The 27,342-nt window shown below is 41.0% G+C and overlaps 1 protein-coding gene across 1 annotated transcript; it reads left to right on the forward strand.

Moving 5' to 3' along the window:
* Window positions 1-24: 24 nt before the first annotated feature.
* On the forward strand, window positions 25-21,619 carry NCEH1 (neutral cholesterol ester hydrolase 1). The gene is made up of 5 exons (XM_007439592.4): window positions 25-282; window positions 8,021-8,249; window positions 9,731-9,800; window positions 14,463-14,634; window positions 17,063-21,619. Exons 1-5 carry the CDS (start codon window positions 25-27, stop codon window positions 17,678-17,680), a joined length of 1,347 nt encoding a protein of 448 aa, XP_007439654.2. The 3' UTR covers window positions 17,681-21,619.
* Window positions 21,620-27,342: the final 5,723 nt, after the last annotated feature.

Raw genomic sequence — 27,342 nt, forward strand, 5'->3', positions numbered from 1 at the left:
CCCATTGATTGGCTCGCGAAGGTTATGAAAGACTGGAACGGGAGGCTGCTCGCCGCCTTCGCCGCAAAAAGTCGCCCGGTTCGAAAAGGCTTAAAAGGGGCTGGGGCTGGAGGGCGGGGAAGGCGGCGCTCGGGTGCCGGAGCAATGAAGTCAGCCGTGGTGCTGCTGGCCGGGTGGCTGGCGCTGACCGCTTATTATGTCTACCTGCCGCTACCCAGCACCGTCTCCGAATCTTGGTATCTCATGGTGCTGGATGCGTTTTTCCGGCTCGCGCAACAATCGGTAAGAAAAACCGCGGGGGTCCCTCCCTCCTGTTCGCGGCTTGCTGCTCGCTGGGTTCACACGACACACGAACGACCAGGTCCGGTAAAGAGCTGGCGGCTGCCTTGGCAGAACCCGCCGAGCAGGGTCATTGTTATTCACGCGTCGTCTTGCGGTCGCCAATTTCTGATTCCATGCATTCGGTAACGCGCGCGCGCGCGCCCCCCCCCCCCCCACAATGGGTTAAGTCGGTAACCGGGTTAAACGGGTTGTGCGAACCCAGACGTGTTATCCCCTCCACGTTCCTGGAGCCTCTGCGAGACATCCCGCAATCTATGAGACGCGGATTGGTGCGCTGCTGCTTGGGGGTCTTTAATCGCCCGGGGACTAGGGCTGCAGTGAGAGGACGGGGAGATGCTTCTGCCCGCATCGGAAAGGCATGCCTCATCTAGCTGCTTTTTGGACACCCGTTCCTAGTTTCTGGTCCTCTGGCGGGTGGGTCTTCCTGCTTTAGAAAGCCTTGACGTGAGAATCGTTACCCCCAGACCCTAAAAAGCTAAGTCTTCCACCTTAGGGGATAACCGACCCAAGTGTGCCTTTAATTCAGGGCCCAACCATCTCCCCTTCTGGCCAGCTGAGTTGTAGACAATATATGAGAGGCACCGCTTTCTAAAAAGATACTGATTCTTATGTAACTCTTTGTGAATGCGTATGATTTTAGGATGACCTCCTGTGCAGTGTCATGGTTATTAGAAGTAACCCCATTCCTGACCCTTCCTGTCTCAATAGATTGTCCAGGCAGCTCTCCGGGCAACAGCATAGGGGTGGTTTTCAGTTGCCCTTCTGGTTTATTCTAACTTCCTAGCCTACAGCTCTGAGATCTGCTAATGGCCTCCCATCCAAGTACAGGCAGGTATGACACTGTCAGCCCTTTGAGGTAGTCCAGACAAGAAGCACAAACTGTGAGTACTAACACTACCTTTCTTGTAAGTTTACAGTAACTGAATCTTGCAAGTCTGAAAGCATTTCTCCCCTCTTTTACATTTACTTTCCGAAAAACTATTGGGTCTCTACCCTCATAATCCCCAGCATACGTAATCCTGATGGGGATTATGGAAATTGCAGTCTGAACATCTGGTAATGCCAGGTGGGAGAAATCTGAGGTATAGGAGTGCCTGCCTGGAGAAATAAAGTGCTTTTGTTTTAAGACATCCTGCTTCAAGGACTATGGTATAATCAAGGTACTTTAGATATTTATGACCCACACTTTTCCAGGTCAAACAATGCAATATGCAAAGCAAATATTGCATTGACTACAATAAATATATAAATATCCTGAATATTGCTTGCAAAATCTTTACATAATTCCCAACTCTCATGAAGTCAGAGTGGCATTCAAGTTTTGAAATAACGATCTGTGTTAATAATGCAAATGCCTCTTTCTTCTTCTTAAACTCTGTTCAGTTGTAGTTTTTAAATTTTTTAAATTTTTTTAAAATTGAAAAAATTTAATTCTTTTTAAATTAATTTTTAAATTTTAAATTCTGCTCAGTTTTTAAATTCTGCTCAGGGAATTCAGACATTCCTAGGAACCTTAGCCCGTATTCCTCTGGGAGAAGAAAAATCAAAACAGGTGATTCAAGAAAGCTTTCTTCGCTGTAACCACTCTTCTGCTGATAATGTGCAGCAAATAAAAGGGTCACATATTTTCAGTAAGGCTTCACCCTTTGCTGATACCTGTCAAGGTTGTCAGTCCCATAATCTTGGCAAACAGAGGTTCTTTGGCTGATGTCTTGATGTGAAAAGTATTTCACAAAGATAGACGCTGTGAAAACGGTTCTAATTGGTGTTGCCTCTGGATAATTTCAGATTTTCTAGATTTCTTGTCCAGAGTAGGTATTGAGAGGTTTTTCTGCCAGTAACGTGTGAGAGGCCAATCTGTGGGCCTCCCATTCATTCAGCTGAACAAGGCTACCCCCAAAGACTTATCCTGAGTCTTAAAGCTGATGCTAGGATACAATTCCTTACACATTTTTTCTGCCCTTCTTGAAAACGGAAGTCAGGTGCAGGGGCTGGATCTGTGAAGGAGAAATTAGGAACAGTCTCTGTGCTGAATGCAGGGATGGAGCACGGGAAGAATCACACCTAGAAATGCCAGACTCTGTTTCATTGATGAGGTAGCTGGCCCAGATTACTACTGAGATGTTCTATCTGGAGGTTTCCCAACATGCAGATAAATAGAAGGAACAGTCTGCACATGGAGTGTGTGAATCATGTACCTGAGCTGTGAATGTCAAGTAAAAAAACAATAATACTGAAGAGAAGTTAGTTCAGTGCTCTAAACAAATAAGCCCGGAGGTTACAGTGAATTGAGCTGACTGTTAGCAAGCTCTGTAGATACATTATGTGAAGACCTAGTTCTCTGGAGAAGGCTCTGATGCTGGGAAAGGTGGAAGGAAAGAGAAGAAGAGGGTGACCAGCAGCATGGTGGATGGATCCAATCATAGTGGCTATGAGTGCACCATTGGAACACTTGAAGGACCGGGCTCGGGACAGATCGTCATGGGAAAAACATATGTGCAACTGCTAAGACTCCATACCAACTTGATGGCACATAATCAGTTGGCAAGCTCAGGAATGAGGCATTGTTTAAGTGAATTAGATCAAGCTTTACTGAGCCAGCATTCTGTCTGTACTTGCACTAAGCAGACCTTCAGGAAGCTCAGAAGCAGGGTGCCTTGATTATAACCTTTCTTGATTCCTGTCTTGATTCACCTCTTTGGGTCTAAAATATCTTTGCTGCTGTGGGTGGAACTCACCATTTATGGTCAAGGCCAAGCGTGGCAGAAGAGACCTTCCTTGAGAACTCTTCTGCTCATGTGGTTTTCTAGCCTAGCTACCTCCAAATCTTGACTACTGTAGCTATACAGAATCTGTATAGCTGTATCTGTATTGTAGCTATACAGAATCCCTCTGGGATTCTTGCTCTGCAATTCCACATTAAACCAATACTGGAAGAAAACAACTGCTTTTGGCAGTAAACCAGATTGCTTTTGTTAAAAGGTGATAGCCTTAATCTGTCTGTCTCTCCCCACCACTCGGGAGGGTAGAGGCTTGGAAGCATCAGGAACATTTGTGTTTCACTCTGGCCAAATATGCCTTGAGATTTACAGCACTAGACAAGGGACGAGGGGAAGAGCTGTAACTCCATCCCAAATCCAATGCATGGGATCTCCAGGTTAGGTAGAGAAAATCTCCCTGAAGACCTCTTTTCAGATGTATATAATTTGGAAAGATGTGACCAGGAGTCCTGGGTTCACAAAAAGTTTATCCAAAAGCACGAGAGTTGCCTGTTAGCTAGCATTGATCAGGGTTTCAAACTCTGCTCCACGGCACCGGGGGGTTCCATAGAAAAATAATGGGGTTCTGTGAGAGACTAAGATGTAAAAGAAGTTAACTTGAACACAACCAATTGTCTATCACTAGAACTCTGCCTCTTGATCTGGGGTTCTGGGATTTTTTTTAACTAACAGCTTCTGCAGCCTGAAAATGCTTGAACCGCCCTGATCTAGCTCCTACCTTGTTTGCTCGTCTCATATTGCCAATAGATAACTTTGTACCTATTCAATATTAAAGTATTTGTGCATACAATTTGTATCCATTCAATATTCAAGTATGACGCAAAAATGTCCTTGGACAGGTGATGATTTCCCCCTTACTGATAGGAAATCCAGGTGTTTTCTTCTTGAAGGTGTATGTGTGTGTGGGGGGGGGGGGAAGAAACACTGGTTGGGGTATATATATCACACTAAATTATGGCTTATTTGGCCATGAATTAGTTATCTGTGGTTTATTGAATGCACCATAAGTGACTAGGTTTGTACAACATGCTAAATTATAAACCCTGGTTTAAAAAACTACAATGTCTGGGTTGACATGATGTATTAAAGTAAAATCAACCTATATTTATGGCTTAGCAAGAAATGCAACCTCAGTGACTGTGTTCAGATAACACACTGAACTTGGGTACTAGACTAACTATTTTCACATATTGTACTGAACTATAACTGAATGGATTAGGTTTGTTCAGTACGTTAACCACAAAGAAACAAACCACAATAAAATCTAAGTATAGTATATTGTGTGAACACCTCTACTAGGATTTTAACTGACCTGACTAAGCATGTTGTATGAACAGAGCCTTTAATGTAATTATCTACAGAAACTTTCCCTATCTGGTGTTTTCCAGATGTGCTGGATTTCAAGCCCTTGACTTACAACCATACTATTAACATAGGTCAGATACCCTTTTTAAAGCAAAGGTTTTGGGTCTTTCACTCCTACAACTTTTATTATGAAGGTCCATTTAATTATTATGATAATCAACACACAAGATCAGGAAGCCCACCACAACTGCAAGTTCTCTTTAGAATATAGACTGAAACTTGGGAAAAGGGCAAATCTTCCTTAAAGTATATTGTTTAAAACTATCCTCCCATCAATCCAAACAGGTCATATGGCAAGGGGTTGTGGGAATTGTAGTTCACAATGTATAGACAACTCTACACTGCCTCCCTTCCTCTTCCCTTTAATGGCACTACTCCATCCTTCAGTGTTAAAACACAGATTTATCTGCGAAACAAAACTTGTTCAGATATTGAAATGGTTTAGAAGAAACTATAGGAAAAAGCATGCATAGACTAGTGTGTCCAGTATAAATGATATTCAGCAGTTTTCTTGGTTTGAAAATTGACAAATACTCTTCAAATCAACTCTTCAGACTAGATCTTTGAGGACATATGCTAGGAGCTGCCATCATTCTTGGGCTTAAATCTAAACCTGTAACTTAAAATTATGTTTTAACAACAAAAATCTTAGTTCTGACTGCTATCCTGTGTCCACTTATCTAGATGTGAGTCTCACTGAAATTAGTGGAACTTACTTTTGAGTAGAGGGAGGTAGCAGTTCACTAATAGCAGGTATTATTTGCATTTTTCTTCCTGGACAGTCCTAGCTAGATGGTGGCATCTAGCCTCCCTTGGTTGATCTTGCTAAACTAAGCAAATGTAATAACTTGCTTGTTACTCGAATGGGAGACCATTAGTGCTAGAAGCTAGCCTGCAAAGTTTTTTAAAAAAAACCCTAGAAGGCGGCAGCAATGGGAAGCCAGTTCCATGCTTTTTCCAAGAAAACTCCATTGTGGATTTCCATGAAGTCAGCAAGGTCATGATGACTCCTGTAAGTATACTTTCCTGGACAGATCTGCTAATGACTCATATATCAAGAAATGCTTAACTCCCAGCCCTGGACAGTGCCAGCTGGTTTTACGTTTTTCAAAATGCAGCCATTGAACTTTCACCGAGTTCTGACTGTATTTTCAGCTTGTTACAGTTTGTTTCTGTTCTGTCTCCCTAGGGGTTTAGTTGAGGACATAAACTACTCAATCTCTACCCTCCCTCCATCCCTAAACAAGAAAAATGCATTATGTAATATCTGCCATTTCACCCATCAACAGGAGAGATGGTTGTTCCAAAGGCTCAGCCTTCTAATCTCATGTTGCTGGCAGGGAACTTAGGTTTTGTATTTATTTTGTTACTTATATATCTTGCCTTTTCATTCAAAGATTTCAAAATGATGTACATGGCTCTATGCCACTTATATTTTAATATCCCAACTCTCCTGTAAGGTAGGCAAAGGTGGTTTAAGTTCACCAAATGTATTATTATTTATGCAATTTCTCTATTGCCTCAGTCCAGTTGGATTCTAATGTCCTTTGTGGTTGGCATGTTTTCCTAAGTCTGTGCAGTTAACTTTCCTCCCGTGTCCCTTCCATCACATCATGAAAGATAGCTTTGATGCCAGAGAAAAATTTGAGCGTATGGGGTTTGAGCAAGAGATTGGGTTCTTCAGCAGGTCTTGGTGGCCAAATGGACCAGCCCCACAGGTTGTTTCTGGCCTGCGAACTAGAAATGCGTCATACCAAGTCAAATCACTTCATAACATTGACCCATCTAGCAATGATGAAATGCAATTTTGAAATGCATTGTACTTCCTTCTCGAGTCCTTAAAAATTAACTTTACAGGATAGAGTCCATAAGCTGAATCTCCTATGCAACCCCAGTCAGATCAATGGAAGCTTCAGAAATCCATACCTTTAGCCTTAATATGAGAACACGGACAAAATTCTGCTGTCTTCCTCAAATTAGCAACTGTCTCCTGTTTCAGTTAAATATTAGTTCACATGATTGAAACATTCGCCGATATTGAGCTGTTTCAGACTGCTGTAAATGCTGATTTAGCATTCTGTAAAAGGAAAAGTATGGCTGTGTTACACAACATACTTAAACCGTTTTCTGCATTTATATGCTACATTGAGCCATGAACTAACCAAACAGGCTGAGTTCATACAACAACATTGTATGGGCATTATTCATCCATTAAAACTCTAATCAAACCTAGCATGTTATACAAATGCCTCTGGCCTACGCAGGTTGAGCGTGTTGGTGATAGCAATGCTTAATTACTTTGGTGCCCTGAATTGCACATATGACTGTACATTTTGAGAATGCAGTCTTATTGTAGCCATTATTGTCAAACCACAAACGTTTAGATCTGTGTTTCTCAACCTTGGCAACTTGCAGATGTGTGGACTTCAACTCCCAGAATTCCCCATGCTGGCTGGGGAATTCTGGGAGTTGAAGGTCACACATCTGCAAGCTGCCAAGGTTGAGAAACACTGGTTTAGATAAAGAGGATTATAGTCCAATGCATTGGGAAAGCACTGGATTGGAGAAGGCTACAGTAAACCATCATTTAATATTATGTCCAAAGGCACCAATCATGTTTTTTAGCTTAAAGGTTCAGTTTTCAGCTACTCACTCTCAGATTTCTTTGTTTTGTCATCTAATACTGAATGATTTATATTTTGTAGTCCAAGGTATTCTCAACAATTGTTTTTAGCACCACAATTCACAGGCATCATTTTTTGTTTTGTTCAGCCATTCTAAGGTCTTGTTTTCACGGCCAAACATTACAACTGGAAAAACCAAAATCTTAACATTTTTGTCAGGGTGAAGTCTCTCCACTTTAATAGGCTGTTGTATTCTTTCTCCCAAGGAGCAGATTATCACTGGGGCAGAGCATCCAGATAATTGATCGAACTTTCTGTGCTAACCTTAAGTTACCTAATTCTAGGAATCCACTGAATGTATGTGACTCATAATAAAGTTGCGCGTGGTTCTTTAGATCTTGTTGTGAGTCTAAAAATAATCACATGATTAAGCTGGCTTGGAACTTTCATAGAACCAGGATTATACCAAAGGACAGAAGGTGGAGTGCTTTCTAAAATTGTTTGCAACTGATAAATCCTTTGCCTTTGCCCCAGATCAAGATCTGGGCTAGATATATTGTTCCTACTTCTGTTTCTTCCACTACCATCACCCTTAAATTCTGTTGCTGTACTAGCAGACATCATTGCCGTCTTCAGCACAGAGTAAGTAACAGAAGGAGGAGATGCATTGGCAAATTTTAACCGTTTGCAGTTTTGCTCTCTGATTCAGCTTCCCACAATTTGATGGCCTCCAGATATGTTGGACTACCATTAGCAGGGTGAAAATTTAGGACAGAAATTAATGCATATTCTACTGCAGTTACTGTGGTATTAAGGTTTACATGTGTATCATATGTGTGTCTATGGATTTAATTATACAATATGTCTTTCAAAGCCTTTGCCTTTTTACTTGTTTCTTTTTTTCCTTAGTGCAACCTGGCTCATTCCATGGGACTTGGCCACCATATAAGACTGCTCAATGTTTTCATTCATAATCTGGAGAGCTTGACCAGCCTGCCTGCAGAGCATGTGAAGATAACAGACACCACATTTGATGGTGTAGCAGTCCGAGTGTATCAGCCTTTTGCAGAAAGCCAGAAGACATTACGTCGCAGCTTGATCTACATCCATGGAGGAGGATGGGCATTGTTAAGCGCAAGTAAGTAGTCTGAAAGTGAGCGTGCACCTTCTTTTTCATGTTCTTCCCCATCTTGTGATCTCTGGCTATGATTATAGTTGATTCACTCCAGGTAGTCCTCGCTTAACAACAGTCATTGGAACCAGAATTTCCATCACTAAGGGATGCAGTTGTAAAGCGCGACATCACGTGACCGCATTGCTTAGCGATGGAAATTCTGGTTCCACTGCTGTTGTTGCAATGGAACCGGATGCAAAAAATGCAAATATCGCATTGCTGTTGTTAAGCGAAGATTGCAGGTGGTTAAGCAAGGACCTCCTCACAACTTCCTGTCAGCTTCCAACAAGCAAAGTTAATGAGGAAGCCAGAGGAAGTTACAAGTCCTAGGTGGCTTGCAAGCAGGCTGGCAGGTGGGTAAATGGCTGCTGCAGTGTGGCATGAGTGTGGCAGGGCTGGGGTGGCTGCTGCCAGGTGGGCACCACAGGTGGGCGGATACTGCAGGTGCATGCATACTGTGGCTAGGCTTCTCAGGAGAAAAAGCTGCAGGACTGCGAGCAACTTAAGGAGCATCTTGCAACCTTCCCTGCCAGCTTCCCCATTGACTTTGCTTGTTGGAAGGTCACAAATGGCAATCACACAATTGTGGGATGCTGCAATTCTCATAAGTGCAAGCCAGTTGCAAAGCACCCAGATCACAATCATGTGTCCATAGGGGTGCCGGGACAGCTGGAACTTTGATGACTGGTCATAAGTACCACTTGTTCAGCACCATCGTAACTTTGAATGGTCACTGAACGAATGGTCGTTAATGGAGGACTACCTATACAGTAGAAATCTGCAGCACTTAGGGTTTGAACACGCAGGAACGCTCACACAGCACTTTTCTGCAGAGTTTTAAGGAAGCTGCATCTTCTCCCCAGATGATATGGCTGCCTTGTACAGTTGCCTCATGATCCCTAGAAAAGATGCGCCTTGAAGTGAGCCCATCTAGGGGGAGATGGGCGGCATACAAGTTTAATAATAAATAAATAAATAATAAAATAATCTGAAGCATCTTTCTGTCCTTGAATCCACAATCCTAGTGGCAACCACTTTTCCCTAAATTAGGCTGCTGAAAATAACATGTGGGGGAAAACCAGGAATAGATTTTTAAATGAAAAGACTTACGCTATCCCTTGATTTTTCAACCTTTTTTATTTTCCAGAATTCTGTGGCCAGTCCCCATAACAGTCCTAATTGGGCTGGTGGTTTTAATCTTGGGGTTTTCCTTTTTATGTCTGTTTCTGAGCCAGGGCTCTGTCCATTGTTCAGGATTTCTTTTCTTTTTAATTTGGCAACCTTGGGGTTCCCCAAAACCTAATGGAAATGTCTTATACATCAATGATGTCATTTTCAGAATATATACTCCTATGAATAACATAAATAAAAATGTTCTATAGACATTCTGCAACTGTACCATTGGTGTTAGCTTCTCTCTCATCCTTGGCTGTCTCTAATTGCAGAAAGTGGTTACTATAATAATCTCTGCATGGTTATGGCTGACTCTCTGGATGCTGTAATTGTCTCAATTGAGTAAGTATGTTGCAAACAATAATTAAGTAACTGGTATAAGCTGGGCTTTATTGTCATTTTAATTGACAAGATTTGAGAGGAGGAAAGAAAAAGAATTAAGTTGCTACAGAGTACAACTTACAAATATTGAGCACTTAGGATAAAACTGGAACGATGCATACATTCAGCTGAGCTCAGTTCCATGGACCTGTCAATATAGCTTTCTTGGCAAGAGTAAAGAAATGGTTCCATTCATATTTATGGGTATACCAAAAATAAACAGCCTTGCTGTGATTTTAGCACTAAATATCCTATGCTAATTCTTTGGTCATTAAATTACTTGAGCTATAATGTAGTTTATTCAGCTTTCAGTTTAGCTTCCAATTCCTTTTCCCTCTTTCGTTGGTCAGTTGGGTAATTTGTTGTAAGATTTCATCTTTGCCTGCATCTCAAACAGCAAGGTCCCAATCTACTTTCTAGCCTGGACAAACAGCTTCACTAAGGCAAGGTTCACTGCTCAGTAGCCCTTACTATTTCTGCTAAAGGCACATTATTCAAGGGGTGATCTGGCCTGAGGGTCTTCTACACTAGTGAGATGTCTGCTCCAGAATCTTTATATGCCACAACTGGCTGATCGTTAATTTCATTTCTCTGGAATGATTTCCACATTGAACTCAGGTGGGTGGGGCACCAACCAGCCTGAAAGTGGGCTTTTCCTAGCAAAGATGCAGAGAGTTAACATTTGCAAACAACCTAGGATAATTCTTTTTCATATGCCCTATTTCCCCACATTTACAAGCATAAAATAGGCAGGCCTATCTGCTAGCCAGCACCCTGCTGGTGGAGTTTCAGACTACCTGTTGTTGTTTTTTTAATTTACTTTAAAAAGAAAAGGGGGAAAAAAAGATACAAAGAAATGTCAAAATGCAGATATTGCATGGAAAAGTTTGCAGAATGGTAGATGATAAAATTAGAAGAAAATACAAAATATTCCATTGGGATGAAAATGTCTTTTATCTTTACATGCCACCTTAGTTTAGAACAAATATAAAGAAAATGTCATGACAGTTTAACACTTTCAAAGCTATCATTAATATCAAATTAAAGATTAGCTAAGGCATCTATGTAACAGAAGTAAAAAGCCATGATGAAAGAGCTTAGAAACTATATTTTAAGAGAACCCCAGCATTGGATATAGTAGTAAGCCATGTACAGAATTTTAATCCATAAATCCAGGTTAAATTGAAACTACTGTAGCCTTGGCCTTATGTTATATGCAGTCATTTTTGACACTGATACATACCCCCATAGTTTAAACTGTTATTCCTTTATTGAAGGAATTAGATGTGATTTCTAGTAAAAATCATTAAGTATTCTGGTGGTAGTTATCATATATAAAGCCAGCTCAGTGTATTTTAAAGGTTTATAAGGTTTAGTAATACTTAGTAGAAAACACAGATAGTCCCTGGCAGCTGTTGTAGGTATTGCTCTACTTGAATCAGATTCGCCTTCATTCTTGATTTCTAGTCTTCCTACTACACTTCACTAGACTTATACTTCTAGAAGTTCCTGTTGCAATCATAAACCATGTTTTATAGCTGTTTTTTTTTCAAACAAACACGATCAAATTGATCAACAGTTGTCAGGTTCAAATTGTGCAAATTGTGATTAATAGAAAACAGAAGCAAAAGCTTTTAAACACCCACCCACCCACAACAACACCTAGCAGACTGCATGAATATAGTGGAAGGCTAAGAACCTTTCAATCCCAATAAACTATGGCTTCTCATGACATCCAGATGCCACGAATAACTGAAGAGAATGACTGGGTTCATACATCATGCCAAATCAGAACCAAACAAACCAAATTATGGCTTTGCATGTTGGGCAAGTCCAGCCCATGTGTATATGCTTGTTTAGACTATTATTGTTTCCCTAGTTAATATCCAAATACTTCTTCCACTTCCTGTTCCACTCCCACCACTCACAAGCTGCACTGACACAGCCTAATTAACCTGGTTACTAAATTAACCAATTTCCAGATTTACACCATACAGTGAACCATATACAAATCAAAGAGCCTGGGATTCTCCAACATGCTTAGCCATAATTCATGCGAGCTACGTCTCCTTTACAAATAAATTTGCTAGGTCTTTAACTGACCTTGTGGAGCACGTCATATAAACATAACCAGTCCACACCTTCTAATAAAAGTTATTAGAATAAGGGGCTCTGCTTTTTTTTTTCTTCTGTGATGGTATCCTTCCAAATAGTGACAAAATATCAACAGCCAAGTCTAAATGTTGTATGTGTTCATCTCCTTGAAAACAAACTCCACAAGGACAAACATTTGCCAGATTTGGTCCCCTAAGGATCTCTCACCCTCATTTAGCTCCCTCATTATCTTACCACACTTGTTTTTCAGATACATGTGGGCTTGCCAGGTAGCAAAGCCGAGTTCATTTCTTGCAAAGTGAGCTCTCTGTTCTTCAGCAAAACACTAGAGGAGAGCATTTTCTGCATCAATGAAGTTGCCCCTTGAATAAATCTTTAAGAAGATTCATGACCTGTTCCAGGTCCAAAGGACGGACTGCAGCGGCTTTGAGGGATCACTTGACGAGGATCAGACCCAAGACCTGCTGCACAATGTCACATTGCTTGTGTCTCAAAAGGTTGTTGAACCAGTGCCAAATTCTAGCTATAGATGAACAGCAAGGTCCCATGTTTGCTTGAGTGAGGAGGGACACATCCTGGTTACTGGAAATCTGATTTTTCTTTAACTTGAGCAACCACTATGTTTCTGGGCTAGCTTAAAAAATGGGAATTTCTTTCCCCATCAAAAGAACCAGTGAAGCATTAGCCATAGCGTAATTTTGAATGGAGGAGTAAGCTAATATGTTAATAATTTTGTACAGCTTCTCCTTGTGTCAAATCTTAATAGAAGAAGGGCAGCAAGCAGTGGTTTAGATGTGTTCTTTCCCAACTAAATGTACCAATTGCATTTCCCTTCTGATGTTGGATGTAGGTGATGTCATCCAGTTGAGCAACTGGTTGTAGATGGCAGATTGACAGAGGCAAAGAAAAGTTCCTTCTTTTTCCATGCAAATACTAGCAGCTTGTGACTCCTAAAACCATAGACACACCTTTCTGGATAAAATTGCCAAGGGCCATTAATGTTAAACTTTTACTAAAATAGGAGTTGCCGTATCTGCTTTGTTGGAGGATAGAATTTTGTTTTTGTTGTTGTTAAATAAAATTAAAAGGTTGTATCTTCTGCTGAATAGGGCAAGAGCTGGCTAAGGAGAGACATTTCTTGCAACAATAGCCCATTCCTATAAATGAATCAGTCTAAAATTAGAAACGCAGATGCCTTTCCCTGATCCCGCTGCTGAAGGCAATCATTTCATCCTTGTCTAACTGAGTATAGCCAGTGTCCTCTAGTGGCTTAATATTTGAATGGCAAATACTAGAAATAAAATTTACCCTTTCTGTACTCTTTCCCTTATCAGCAGAACAAATTATGATTTGGGCTGGTTTCCCACATTGCGAACCCATAATGTGACTTGGTTAGTTTTGGCTTAGTGTAACATGTGAACCCCGTTGTGGCTTGCAAACCATAGTTTACATCTCAGGCTGGCCATTGTGATTTATTCAACAAACCATGATTAAGCAAACTGTAGTTTATTATGATATATGCACTTAGCTTTTGAGTCCAAGCTAAAGTAGATACGTACGTGTTTAGGTATTGTCGAGCATATATGGCACTTTTATAGTGGTGTAGTTTTACCGTACATTATTCATTATATTTCTACTTAGGCTTGGTTTACCTATCATATATCCTTACAGTTTTGTTTTTTCTTTATTATTCTGGATTTTAGTATCTATTGGGGCAGTCCTGACTATACTGTGACTGGCTTTGTATGTCTGCCCTTCCTCATTATATTATTTCCTTATCTTTTATACTCTTTTGTTTTATGCGGGTCTTTGGCCATAATAAAGTTTAAGTTCAAGTTTAAAGTAAATTGCACAGCTAGGGGGCGCTCTTCAGGACTTGGTTAGCAGTGAGACCTTTTTTTAACCCTTTCTTCTCCTGCCATTGTTGCTGATGAAAATCTTGTTCTCCCGTAAGACAGTGTCATTAATCTTGGGGAACAAGCTTCCATAGATGCTTGGGGCTAACGCAAACTACATAACGTATGGGCTAAGCAAATGGGAGCCTTTACTGAGCCAGTATTGATACAGTTCTTCCCAGCCAAGAATCTTCAAATGTCGACAGACTAGAATTTCAGCCATCCCCAGTCATATGGGTAATAACCAGGAATGATGACAGTTGCATTTCAAGTCTCATCGTTGGGAGAGATGGTGGCCAGTCCCGACTCTTCCATATTTAGTAATCTACTCAATGAAAAAGTTATTTTTACAACAGCAGATGTTGATTCTAAGACTGTTTTTTCAAATTTGACAACTTTAAGATATGTGGACTTCAACTCCCAGAATTCCCCAGCCCCATACTCTTCTAACTGTATCTGAACCTTTCTCTATTTAATTTCTTTCACTGACTGCTTACTCAGCGTTCCCACACTGCTCATAACTACATTCAGAAGTTTGTCATTTTGACAATCCATCATGGCTTGTAAACCCTGGCTTGTCTTAACACAAAACCCAGACCCCTTTTCTCTGCAGTTACAGGTTACTGCCAGACTTCCATTTCCCAACACAGTATGATGATGTCCTCCAGGCCACCAAACATTTTCTGCTCCCAGATGTCCTAGCTCAGTATTCTGTTGATCCCACCAGAATTGCAATTTCCGGTGACAGCGCAGGAGGCAACCTGGCTGCTGCTGTGTGCCAAGAGGTAAGAAATGTTCTGGGTGACCTACACACAGATCCATCCTAAGCTATGCAGAACGTGCCAGGACTGTGACTAAGTGAAGCCACATTCACTTTGCATGCAAAGGTTTTAATGTTCAATTCTTGACTGCCCCCATGAAAAGGATTGGGAATTAGAGAAGGGGACAATTTCTTTCTGAAAAGCCAGAATGGGTGGGTGGGTGGGTGGGTGGTAGGTAGGTAGGTAGGTAGGTAGGTAGGTAGGTAGGTAGATAGATAGATAGATAGATAGATAGATAGATAGATAGATAGATAGATAGATAGATAGATTAGAGAGCCAGTTTGGTGTAGTGGTTAAGGCACCAGGCTAGAAAGCAGGAAACTGTGAGTTCTAGTCATGCTGGAGAAGGTGAGAAAGAGTTAATTTGTGGCATGCTGCAGACTAACCCTTTCCTGCCTTCTCCCTCATTCCATTTGCATTTGAGGTTTGCATTGGAGTTGGAGTTCCCAGAAAGGGTTAGTTTACGCGGCATGCTCCATTGCCGGGTGAGGCAGGAGAGGGGGGCAGTGGCAGAGAACAGGGGAGAGGGGGCAGAGGTCTCCTACCTCACTTGGCAACAGAGCGCCCCATGCCCCACCGGCTCATCCTTCACTCCCCTCTCCTCCGCTACCACCCCCTCTCCTGCCTCACCTGGTGACGCATTGGCAGCAGAAGATAGGGCTCCTCTGCCCACACCACTGCCCTGCCTCCTCCTCCTCCTCCTTTTTTTTTTTTTTCTTGTTGGACTTACAAACAAAACGGACTTATGAACAGCCTCTTGGAACATAACCCGTTCATAAGTAGGGGACTATCTGTAATTTGCTCTGTAAGATCCAGACATCTTGTTCCAAGGAAGCAATAGAGTGCAAGAGTTCTCTCACTGCTTGACTTCACACACTGGAATAAAAAAAATGCCTTGTGTAATCATGACCCAAGCCATTTTTGCTTCATAAGAACAACCTTAAATATGGCAAATGCCAACATGAGTATATGCATGCCCCTTTTATTGCTCTGAACTTTCCATCTACAACAGACAAATGAACTTCCTCTGGGTTCTTCCTTTCTGTATTGCTACTATACCCTACCCAAAACATTAACTCTCCAGAAGTATCGGACTACAATTCTCCTCTTTTCCAGCTAGTTATGACCATTTGCCACCCTGATGTAAGCTGTGCAACACATTTAGATTGCAAAAATCTTCCAGTTGATTGTTGCCATAACCCCCATCCAATCAGAAAGCTTAACTCCTGGTCTGTGCATCCCACTAGTCTGTAATGTGATCTTTTTGTTTTGGGCTTGGTGCATTGTGTAAACCCACCTAATAAAGTGAGGTTTATTCAATAAACAGAAAATATTTGCTCCAAGTCTGGAGTTCTTTGTTGCAACACAGGACGATGTGGGAAAGGCCTACAGAATTGGGTTTAGGCTAGAGATGGTATTTTAATCGCAGACTGCAAGCTACTTACAAATTCAATAATAAGTGTAGAAATTATTTTGATTTTGATTTGAAGCGTTCAAAGTTTAACATTGCTAAATGGATGAGAAAGTTATTTCATTTCCGATGTGCCTTTAACTGATATGACCAATCTAAGTGGCAATCTTTTGAATTCCACTCACTCTGCCCCATTGTTATTCAGTGGACTTCTTCATATGCCATTGCTGCTCCTTGCATAATGTTGGGCCTGTTCCCAGGCACTGAGTACCTAATCAGGCATAATAATTATCCTTATGGATTGTAGAATCAGGCTGTCTTAGCAGGTCCATTATGAGAGTAATTGAGATGAGTAATATAGGACTTTTTTTAAAATAATAACTTTATTTTTAAAAAATTTAAAAAGAACAATAAAAAAACTAACAAAAACTAGAGTATAGTATAGAAAAGGAATGAGAATTACAGAAATAAGTATGAAAGATTAAAAAGTGTGAAAGACAAAAGAGAGAAGAAAGGAATCAGAAAGAAAAAAAAGAATTGACTTCCAACCCTCCTCACAACAGATATAAGTAACAATATACATCCAACATTTACTCTAAAACACAACTTCCCTTATTTCTATTAATCCATATTATTTCTAATCATCAAATCCATATAGCAAAGTTTCATTGTTTTCCATATCTCACAAATAAGATTGGCCAATTTGTGATCTGTCTCATCACAGTCACTCTTGGAGTGGAATTTACTGTAAAAGACCTCAACCCCTTTTGGAAGTGAGTGGATAGAGAATATGAAACATCTCCTAGTTTCTCTTTGCTGTACACACGGGCTGAATCCATTTATCCATATATAATGTGGCAGGATGGGTTTCTGGCTTTTTCAACACACTTGATAAAACAAACTATTGCTCGGTGTGCTTGGGAGCTACAGGCATGGATTGTTTGACTGCACCACTCCCTGCTTTCTGTCTTCTTTCTACAGATAAGTCAAGAGGATAACATGACCAACAGATTTAAACTGCAGGCCCTAATCTATCCAGTCCTTCAGTCTTTTGATTTTAATACTCCTTCATACCAACAGAACAAACTCAGCCCAATCCTGACACGCTTTCTGATGGTGGAGTACTGGGTAGAGTATTTCAATGGAAACTATGATTTTGTCCAGCCCATGCTGATGAACAACCACACATCTCTGGACGTGAGCAAGGCCAGTTCCGTCAGAGACCGACTGGACTGGACTTTCCTTCTACCTTCAAGATTCAGAAAGAATTACCAACCCATAACTCATACAACGGGGAAAGCCGAAATCATCCAGAATATTCCTGCCCTATTAGATGTCCGTGCAGGCCCGCTTCTGGCTGACAAAGCGGTTTTGCGCCTGCTGCCCAAGACTTATATTATGACCTGTGAGATCGATGTTTTGAGAGATGATGGTCTCATGTATGCCAAGCGGTTAGAGAAAGCAGGTGTGGAAGTCACCATCGACCACTTTGAAGACTGTTTTCATGGCTGCATGCTCTTCACCGTTTGGCCAATTAACTTTTCTTCAGGATTTCACACCAGAGACCACTATATCAAGTGGCTGAATGAAAACTTGTGAACAGAGAAAGATCAGAAAAATAGAAAAGCAATTCATGCTATTTGTTTGAAGACATCGCTAGAGAACTTCCATTACTGGATAGCACGTGCCCCTTTACATCTTGTATGACATAATTGGACTCTTTTATGGAGAAAAGTCTTATGTAATCTCCAAACCTGATTCTAAATACATTTGCAAGGAAGTAAGACCTGGTCTTATGGAGGCAGCAGAAAAAGGTGGCTGAATCGCCCATACCCCTTCAGACTACAGGACAAAAATGCTACCTGTGAATATAGTTTCATATAAAAGTCCCTTCGGGTAGAACACTGACAAATCAGTGAAAAAAGCGATCATCCTACTCCTGATTTACTTTGCTAGTTTTCTACTTACAAGAAGAGTTCCTTCTCCCTATGGACATTCACAAGGAATGGGGCGAATGGTTGGCTTCTAAAAGGGACTAGGCAAATTTCCAGAGGACAGGGCTATCTATGGCTGTTAATAGCTCAGTGGGTGCAATGGAGGCAGGACACCTCTGCCTACCAGATCCATAGGAACAACATTGGGATAGGAGGCTGCCTTAATCTGTGGGCTTCCTAGATGCCTCTAGTGGGCCACCATGTGAGTTGGAATGCTACCAAATGGGCCTAGGCCTGATCCAGCAGAGCTAGTCTCATGTTTTCATGTCAGCATTGGCAATACGAAACTAAATGGACCAAGGTCCAAACAAGTGTATGGTGAATGCTAAGCTACAATGTAGTTTGTTTGGTTTTGGCTAAGTATATTGTGTGAACCCAGCCAATGGTGGCTTATTCAGTAAACTACAGCTAAATGATGATTTAGCATGATAGGTGACCCCATTCAGTGTTTTCCATACCTGCAGCAATGCACAGCATCATATTTGCAGAATAGCACAGGTCACCCCAAGTCCTTCTCATCCCTCTGTTAGCATGATCTCACACAAAATAACTGAGATCACATGAGATTTGGAAATAGTCTTAGCTTCTGAAATCAGATCTGAAAGCTATGGAAATGTTAGTGAAATATCCATAGAGAGAATATATGATAACCTGTCAGGATTATTCTAAATATGCCTACCAGGAACTAAGTCCTGGTGATCTAGATAAATATATTTAGATGAAAGCATCTTGCATGTAATATGCAAATGAGATTTGGAAATCTCATGAGAGTTGGGACATTTTTAATTTTTAAAAAGTCTTATCAGCATTCCTGGGCCTTACAAGTGTTTTATGGCTGATTTTTAGTTTCCCTATTTGAATTAGGGGCTTTTAGCTTGCCCCCCAAGCATGACTGAACATTGTGCTTAGATGAGAGACCACTAGGGAATTCCATGATTGTAGCCTAAACCGGCAAGTAGAAAAAGTAAACAAAAATCCACACTCATCCCGAATGAGTGACAATGACAAACCACTTCCATATTGTTGCCACCATGTGTCCATATAATCACCAGGAACTGAACTTCACTTTGTCATAGGAATCTATACTTACCCCTCCCATTCTAAGAGCTGCATTTTGAGTTGGTTCACAACTTTGTTGCTTGGTATTCTCCAGTCCTTTTCAAATGATGGATTATTGTATAGCTGTGTGTCTTAACCCCTTATAATTTTTGTTCCTGGGACGATCTTTGTGGGGTTCTTGGAAACAAGGAGAAAGCTGGAAGACAGCATTTTACTTTGCAGTAGACTCAACTTCCCTTTCTTTAAAAAACAACCAAATATAATCTGATTTTAAAAATTATCAGGACCATGGTGTCAAGGAAGGTCTCTGCAGGCACCATGTTGGGGACTCCAGGCGTCAATATGGTGAGCGAAATGGGCTGTGTTTCTGGGTTGGTTGTCTGCAAGCCATTTTTATGCTAAGACTAATGCAAGCAGCTTCCTCCTTGTAGGATTTGGCAGCCCTCCCAGAAGCTATAGGTTGTCTTGTATACCTGCCTTCTATTGGATGACATATTGATCCAAGAGTTGACTTTGGTCTTTAGTGTGGATTTTCAAATCTTTGTGCTGCTATACAAACATTTTGCAAACTAAATGGGCGCTGCTTCTCAGTCCCATGTAATAAAGGCTTTATAGCAATCATGTTGGGACAGATATCCACAGTCAGCTGCAGAAGCAAATCATATCTTGGTCCACCCCTTTTCCAGGCTATCAGTGATTGGTTCTTTGGTTGGACAATCTAGGTATGCTTACTCAGAAGAAAGCAGGATTCATAACAATGTAAGGGCTAGCCAATGGCCAAGCAAGTGTTCTCTCTTATGGCAGAATATATATTACATTAACCCCTCCCCTCCCCCAGAAAAGAGGAGAGGTGAGCAATGAAGCATGTCTGACTAAACCTCAGAGTGGACCATAACTTCAGAATTGAAAGAGAAATAACTGAGATTGTATCCATGAATATGGAATCCTTGCATTTGCTTGGGGAGGGGCCTATATTATAAGTTCTTGCTTACTGAGTCTTCTCCCCATCACCAAATGATGCTTCTGCTCTGGCACGTAGTCAGTGATCCTTTGGTTTCTAGGAAAAGAAAAGAAAAATGTGGACCTATAGTCTGCAGTCTACCTGTTCCTGGTTTAACAATGGTCTCATCTTCTGTAGGAGCTGAGGGCATATCCTGCCATGGGAATAAGCGATGCTGGGGCTCCTTAGGTTGCATTACACATTTGCATATTACAATATATTTATCTAGATCACCAGGACTTAGTTCCTGGTAGGCATATTTAGAATAATCCTGACAGGCTGTTATCATATATTCTCTCTATGGATATTTCACTAACATTTCCATAGCCTTCAGATCTGATTTCAGAAGCTAAGACTATTCACCCTTTCATTTATTTATTTTTGTTACTGTTTTTAAAACTTTTACCAACACAGGGGTGTATTCAAATTCCATGGTATAACTAAGGTTTTTGTTGTGCTTCTCTAGAGAGTTATGGCAAAGCATTGTGACCCTTCTAGGGTTGTGACTGTTATGTCTGACTGAGTGCTCAATGGTAAAGGAAGTTTATTATTCAAAATACAGCTGTTATTGTCAGCCTTAAAAATAGCCTGGGGAGGTTGAAAGACATGGGAATTAATACACCAGTAACTAGAAATATTTTCAGAGATGAACTATATTTTATTCAGAAGTCCACTTCTAATTCTCGTGACTTAAGGGCCAAGGCCAATAATCTGATTCATACCAGGTTCTGAGTTTAGCCACAATTCTTAAATAAAATCACAAGTAGCTGAGTTCATACAAAATGTTAAACTATTACCAGACAAATCATTTATGATTTAATGTATGGTTGAAGCCGGCCTACATATGTGAATTAGCTTATCTGTGCAAGAATGTCTATGTTATGACACAATATTTTTTTTTATGAATGGGTATTCTTCAAAAGTCAATCATTAATGTCTGTAGTTCTGCACTGTTTACAGTCCTGCCCCTCACCATAATTAGCAGCTGTTGAATAAATTTGTTAGATATCTGTTAAATATCTCAAGCGTTCTATGAATGCAAAGACAGGATGTCAGTTGAATAGATAAATAAATAAAACTATTCCCTCAGTACAGATTTTGCTTTCTGTTAATTCCTAATTCAAGATAACACTGAGTTCATACATCATTAAGATGTATAATGGTTTGTTGGGATTTTCCTTGGTGTGTTGTGTGAATCCAGCAACTGTTTCTTATAAACCATGATTTATGGCTTATCAAAATGGTAAAGCCATCTAATTTTCCATTTAATAAATCATGGTTAAATAAACCATAGTTTAGCATGATATGCAAACCCAGTCAAACATTTCTGCCAGTTTTGTGCCCTTTAGGTGGGTTACAGTATTGTTCCCATCATCCCCAACCAGCATAGCCAACAGACACCAGGAGCGGTAGTCCAACACAGCTAGAGGACACCAAGGTTGGAGCATTATGCTATAATATACAGTATTTTGAAATCTTTGTTACAAAGCTCTTCATTTTTATGCCAGCAGATGGCACACTTGGAGGCAATCGCTGACTCCCTAAAATTGTTTTTTCTGTAAACTGGGAAGCTCTTTATGCAAGGTCTTCCGTTCTAAAATTAAAATATGTTTTCCTAGAAAGTGCAGACTTGACCACAACTTCAATATGCTTCTTTTTCACAAGATGCAGACTTGAAAGAGTTCAAGGCAAACTGATAACTGGTGGAAATAAACATTTCAGATTGGATTATTTTTTTACACTGCTTTCCTTTAACAGCCACAAAAATGTATTCCTGCCAGATATGACATGTCCAGATCAATGATATTAGAAAAGCAATGGAACCTTTCTCCTTGCTCCGTTTTCTTGGTTGCAGTCACTCCCCTCCGTCGTCTCAAGCCACTGTTAGAAAAAGTCATTCACAAAACTTGTGTGGTGCTTTAACTTGTGTTATACCAAAATTTCCTTCTATAATTTTTTTAAGGTTTTTTTAAAATCCCACTTTTATTATTTTTCTAAATAACTCAAGACAGTGAACATACTAATGCTCCTTCCTCCTCCTATTTTCCCCACAACAACCACCCTGTGAGGTGAGTAGGGCTGAGAGAGAGGGACTGGCCCAAAGTCACCCAGCCGGCTTTCGTGCCTAAGGCAGGACTAGAACTCACAGCCTCTTGCTTTTTAGCCTGGGGCCTTCGCCACTAGACCAAAGCAGCTTTTTTTCAACTGCTGTTCCTCAATTGATGCAAAAGGAACTGCTTTCAATTATTTTTCAAAGGAGAAAAAAAATTCTGTGAGCTTCTCTTGGGTGTAGCATGGAATACTTGCCTTTACCTCTTTGTGAAGTAAACACGGAGGCTGTTGTGAACCTCCACCCTTATCAATTCTTTCTGCAGTTTCCCAAACTTCTCACATTTCAAGGCAATCTGAAGGGAAACTCCTCCCATGGACTTTTTTCATATCAGGCACTGAGATCAGTGTGGGGAAAAGCACGTCAATCACATCACCAGTAACTTCTGCCACGTTGCAATCATGTACTAAGTCTGGGGAAAAAAAAAAAAACCGAAAGAGTTATAAAGCTTAAGAAGGAAGCCTCTATTTTTTACAGGGAAAGAAAACTTGCAGGAAATTGGAGGGCAAGTCTCTGAACAGTGTTTTTTTAATCCTCAGGAATTAGCAACTACTGGAGTTGGGGTAGGGGAGCAAAGAAAACAACACAAATTGGAAAAAGGAACTATTTTTAATAGTTTCAGCAAGTTTAAAGAAAGGAGGGAGTAAGGAAACATCTGTTCGCAAATGATGCAATTGTTTTGATTAGACTTTCATGCTGATAAGATTTATGGGGTCAGCATAAACTAGGGTTGCAACAAGAGGTTTAAAGTGATAAAGAGTATTATTACTCAGGATTGCAATGAATTTATTGCAGGCTGCAGCAAGTCTATTGCACTTTCCTGATACAACCTTTGGAAAAGTAATGATAATGAAACCTTGGAACATTATACAGTATAGAACCTGTCCTCTGTTAGGTGCCAATTATTCAGCAAAAGCAGATTGTCCTGCTCTTGTGCCTTTTATGGCAGTTTGATCTGTACCACTAAGCAGGAAAAGATCACCCTAAAATTGCTGTAAGGGCTGATGGGAGTAATGCATCCCTCTTGGTCCTTGTAGACCTCTTGGTGGCTTCTGACACCATCAACCATGGTCTCCTTTTGGATGATCTGTGGGGATTGAGGTTTTTTTTTCAGTCAGTGGTAATGAGAAAGGGAGGCCCAGTAGTCTCTCTTCTAGGGTGCCTCAGGGATCAGTCTTGCCCCTCCCCTTGCTGTTTGGGTGCAATACTGTCAACATGCTGGTGATTCTCAGCTTTATAACTGCCATGCAAGGCTCTGCTGAGAAATGCTATTGAAGTCCAGATACTAACAGTGCCTAGAGACTCTTAGTATCTGGATGAGATGAAAAAGCTAAGATGAATCCAAGATGGGATTTCTGTTTATTGTACTTCTCTGCCAGCTCCAAGGTTGTTGGTCCAAAATGTATCAGCCTATGTTGACTAGCACTGCTCACTAGGACCACATTACGCTTATAAATGATATAAATAAACAAACAGCCTCCCCTTGAGATTGGCTCCCCAGTGATGGGGAAGGGTCAGGGAGGGTACACGGGGCGTGCAAGAGGTGCCATGTGGGTTGGGGAGGATGCACAAGGGTGCAGCACAGGTCAGGGAGTGTGTGTGGAGGTGCACAAGTGGCTGATGCAGTGCTAGTGTGAAGAGGCTGGTGGAGGGTGCACAGGTGGGGGACACTTACCCAGTAACTTGTGATCTTCCCTGCCAGATTCCCCTTTGACTTTCTGGGGAAGCCAGCATAGAAGGTTGCAAATGGTGATCATGTGATCGCAGGGCACTTGGCAACCAGTTGTAAATGCGAACAGGTTGCCAAGCACCCAGATTACCATCATGTGACCATGGGGATGCTGGGATGGCCAGAACTCCAAGGACTGGTTGTAACCACCACTCATTCAGTGCTGTCCTAACTTTGAACAGTCGCTGAACAAATGGTCATAAGTTGAGGACTACCTATAGTGCATATGGTAGGCCATAAATCAAGTGTAGGTTATAATCCACAAAGCTAGGCAAAACTAAGAGAAGTCCAACTCAAGGAGAATCCAGGGCAAAAACAGAGTCCAGGTCAAAAGTCCAGAAGAAAAGTATGCCCAGTTAAAAATCCAACTCTGCGGAGACTGCAAACACATCAGGTACAGTAATTGGGATCTGTGGCCAAAAGCAACCAGGCCAGCAACAGCCTTCCCCATTCCTCAGGATAGGCAGAGTTGGTCAATGTAGACAAAGGCCTGTCAGAGGGAACAGTCCATTGGAAGGGGAGTTTAATTTTAAAAAACGTGGACCATGGAACCATCCCAAAGATGTCTCCCCAGGTACTTCTTTATTTCACATTATTTTAAGCTAGGGAGATGCTCAAATAAAGCAGCAGGGAAACCAATCTAGAGAAGTCAAGCAGAATCCTGAAGCCAGGTTCTCCCCATTTCTGCTACAGTGCCCTAACTCGGGATGTTTTCCCCACTGGTGGGTGACATGCTGAGGACAGCCACCAAGCCACAGGAGAAAACCCATCTCCTTGCTTGTATCTGTGTTACACTCAGGACCAATCAGTAGCGGCTCAGAATAGGCCTAATAGAAATGGGCTAACAATTGGTGGCCAGGGCAGCCAATTTTATGTCAGCATTGTTTTCTACTTACTCAAGAATGGGTGGGTGGCATTTTAAGTTATAGTAGGGAGAAGGCTATGAACCTAGACAGCTAACAAAGTAATCCTAGCCAGGCAAATGGGTTTGAAGTTTAAAGGGAATTTTTTCAGTTGTTCAGACTAAGTCACTCTTCCAGTGACAATGGTTTGCTTGTCCCAGAGCCAAGATACTTCCCTAGAGTATGCACATTGATATCAACAAAACTTCTTCGAGGATGGTGCTAAGCATTATCCTCACGGATTGCTTTTAACCAGCCCTTCAAGCACAAGGGTTAATTGAAACATTGGCAACTAAGTACACACAGGGTTGACCAGGTCAGGATCTGGCTGCAGGTATGTTCTGTAGAATCTAAAATCTTTTTGTTTCATGTTTACGAAGGGTTATAATAAACACGGAAGAGAGCCACTGGCTTCAGAAGTGAAGCAGAAGGAAGCTGAGCATTTTAAAATAAACTTACTGTAAACAAAGGAATTGTGGAGCACGCACTTTTATGTTTGCACTAACTTTTCACAGTACAAAATCCTTCAGATCTGCAGAATTAGCAAGGTCTATGATATGTAGGTTTATTAAGTTTCAGTCTCTGTTTTACTGTTGGATAAAGAAAGTTGGCTCTAGCATTTGTTTATCATACCTTGAAGATGCCTAGTTTTTTAGTCATTGGACATTTGCTTTCAGAGTCCTGGGGAATTCCATTAAGTCAAATAGCAGACTTGTTTCCTCGTGCTAAACTTTGAAATTACATGTTAGTAAAGGGACTTTTCATTTGTAATTAAGGCATACATTCATTGGTGCTCATTTTGTTTTAATGGCCCCAACTTGCCTTCTCTACCATTCTTTTAAAACTCACAGCATTCACATGGATCAAATAGGTAGATACAGATCTGGATGTACAGAGCAGTTCAAATGAAGGTCAGTTTAGACCGAAGCTTCTGAGTAAGCAAATGTTTTCTTTCTTTTTGATAGAACCTGTCAAATCAATACGGTTTACCATCAGGATCCAAAGACCATTTCATTGTTGCCTTAATGGGAAGGAGCTGTGAGTTAATTATGAGAAGAAAAACATAATTCTCCGTGTAGAAAAATAGTAGCTTTTCCCTCATCGGCCCAGCATTCCTCTACTCCAGCGGGTGTTCCCATTCCCACCTTTAAAATCTCTCCCCCTCAAATAGGCCAAACAGACAAATAGGCCAAAACTGGACCAGCCAACCTTGGCCGTATTGTTACTGACTGTTGGCATCATGATCTCAGGATGGAGCAGGAGCCCTGTCTGCCCATGACCTACAGGTTGCCCATACCTGGTCTAAGAGCAGCAAGTTCAAAAAAATCAGTGCTGCATTCCTACCTCTTTACAGGAACAGGAGGAAGGAGGAAGAGAAAATGCTTGTTTAATTGCCTTAATCAAATACTACATACTTGAAACCAAGACAAATAAACGTGCAACATTCGAACTTTGTGCCATTCACCTACCTTGAGCTGAGGAAAAGCAAGGACAGTGCAATCCCACCAATCTTCCTTGGTGCCTACGTACATACATACATGCATATATTAAAGTGAATAGGCAGCTAGTAGTAGTGTGCAAAATGTTTCCTGACTGAACACTGAACATTGAACATTCCCAACCACAAACTGTCCTGTTTAAATCCTAGAACGTTTAAGCCAGTTTTGAGAACTGGACGTTTCTGAAACGATTGGAACAGGTTGTTCCAGCATTGGATCTGTTCCACCTAGGTGGGAAAAAGCATTGCAGAATCAGGATAGTTCAGCCATGGAATGATTTGCACATCTCTAGAAGCTAACTGCATCAAGCTTAACCTATGTTTCCAACAGTGCATCTGGGCTATGAATAGACCCCAGAGCAGCGTTTGTCAACCTTGGCAACTTTAAGAATTCGACTCTCAGAATTCCTCAGCCTCAGTCCACACATCTTAAAGTTGCCAAGGTTGATAAACACTGCCCCAAAGACAATGTTACATTCTTACAAAATTAAGCAGTGGACAACTGGTTTATTCCATACTAAGCACACAAAGCAGTTTTAGAAATTAGTTTCGCATTCACAGTGAACAATAAGGGTGTTGTCTGTTTTTCTTATTGATTTGGCTGCATTATTCAGTGCTGGAACAAAAAAATTTTAGGTTTTCATTTCCTGAGTTCTTCAATTGCTTTCACTTTTTCTTTTGCTTCAGGGAATCAGATACCAAAGTGTTGTGCTAGGACTTACCCTGTTCTCAAGTTGCTTCTTTTTAAACTTTTAACATTAAGAATGGTGATTTTAAGAATCAGGCCAGATAATCCAGAAACAGCAGTTTAAGAACCACAGTAGTCATTATACATGTATGTATGTATGTGACTAATCTGCCTAGTCTCTCCAGGCGCCTTCCCAGAATTCTGTCCCTTCAAAAAATTTCTCTACCATCAAAACAGGTAGGGAATTTCATGGCCCACTTGCAGATTTTACAGATTTTGAA

This window comes from Python bivittatus, unplaced genomic scaffold, assembly GCF_059951505.1.
Source record: "Python bivittatus isolate LINGU-HERP-01145 unplaced genomic scaffold, Pbiv_v1 ctg000980_np1212, whole genome shotgun sequence".
Classification (NCBI taxonomy): Eukaryota; Metazoa; Chordata; class Lepidosauria; order Squamata; family Pythonidae; genus Python; species Python bivittatus.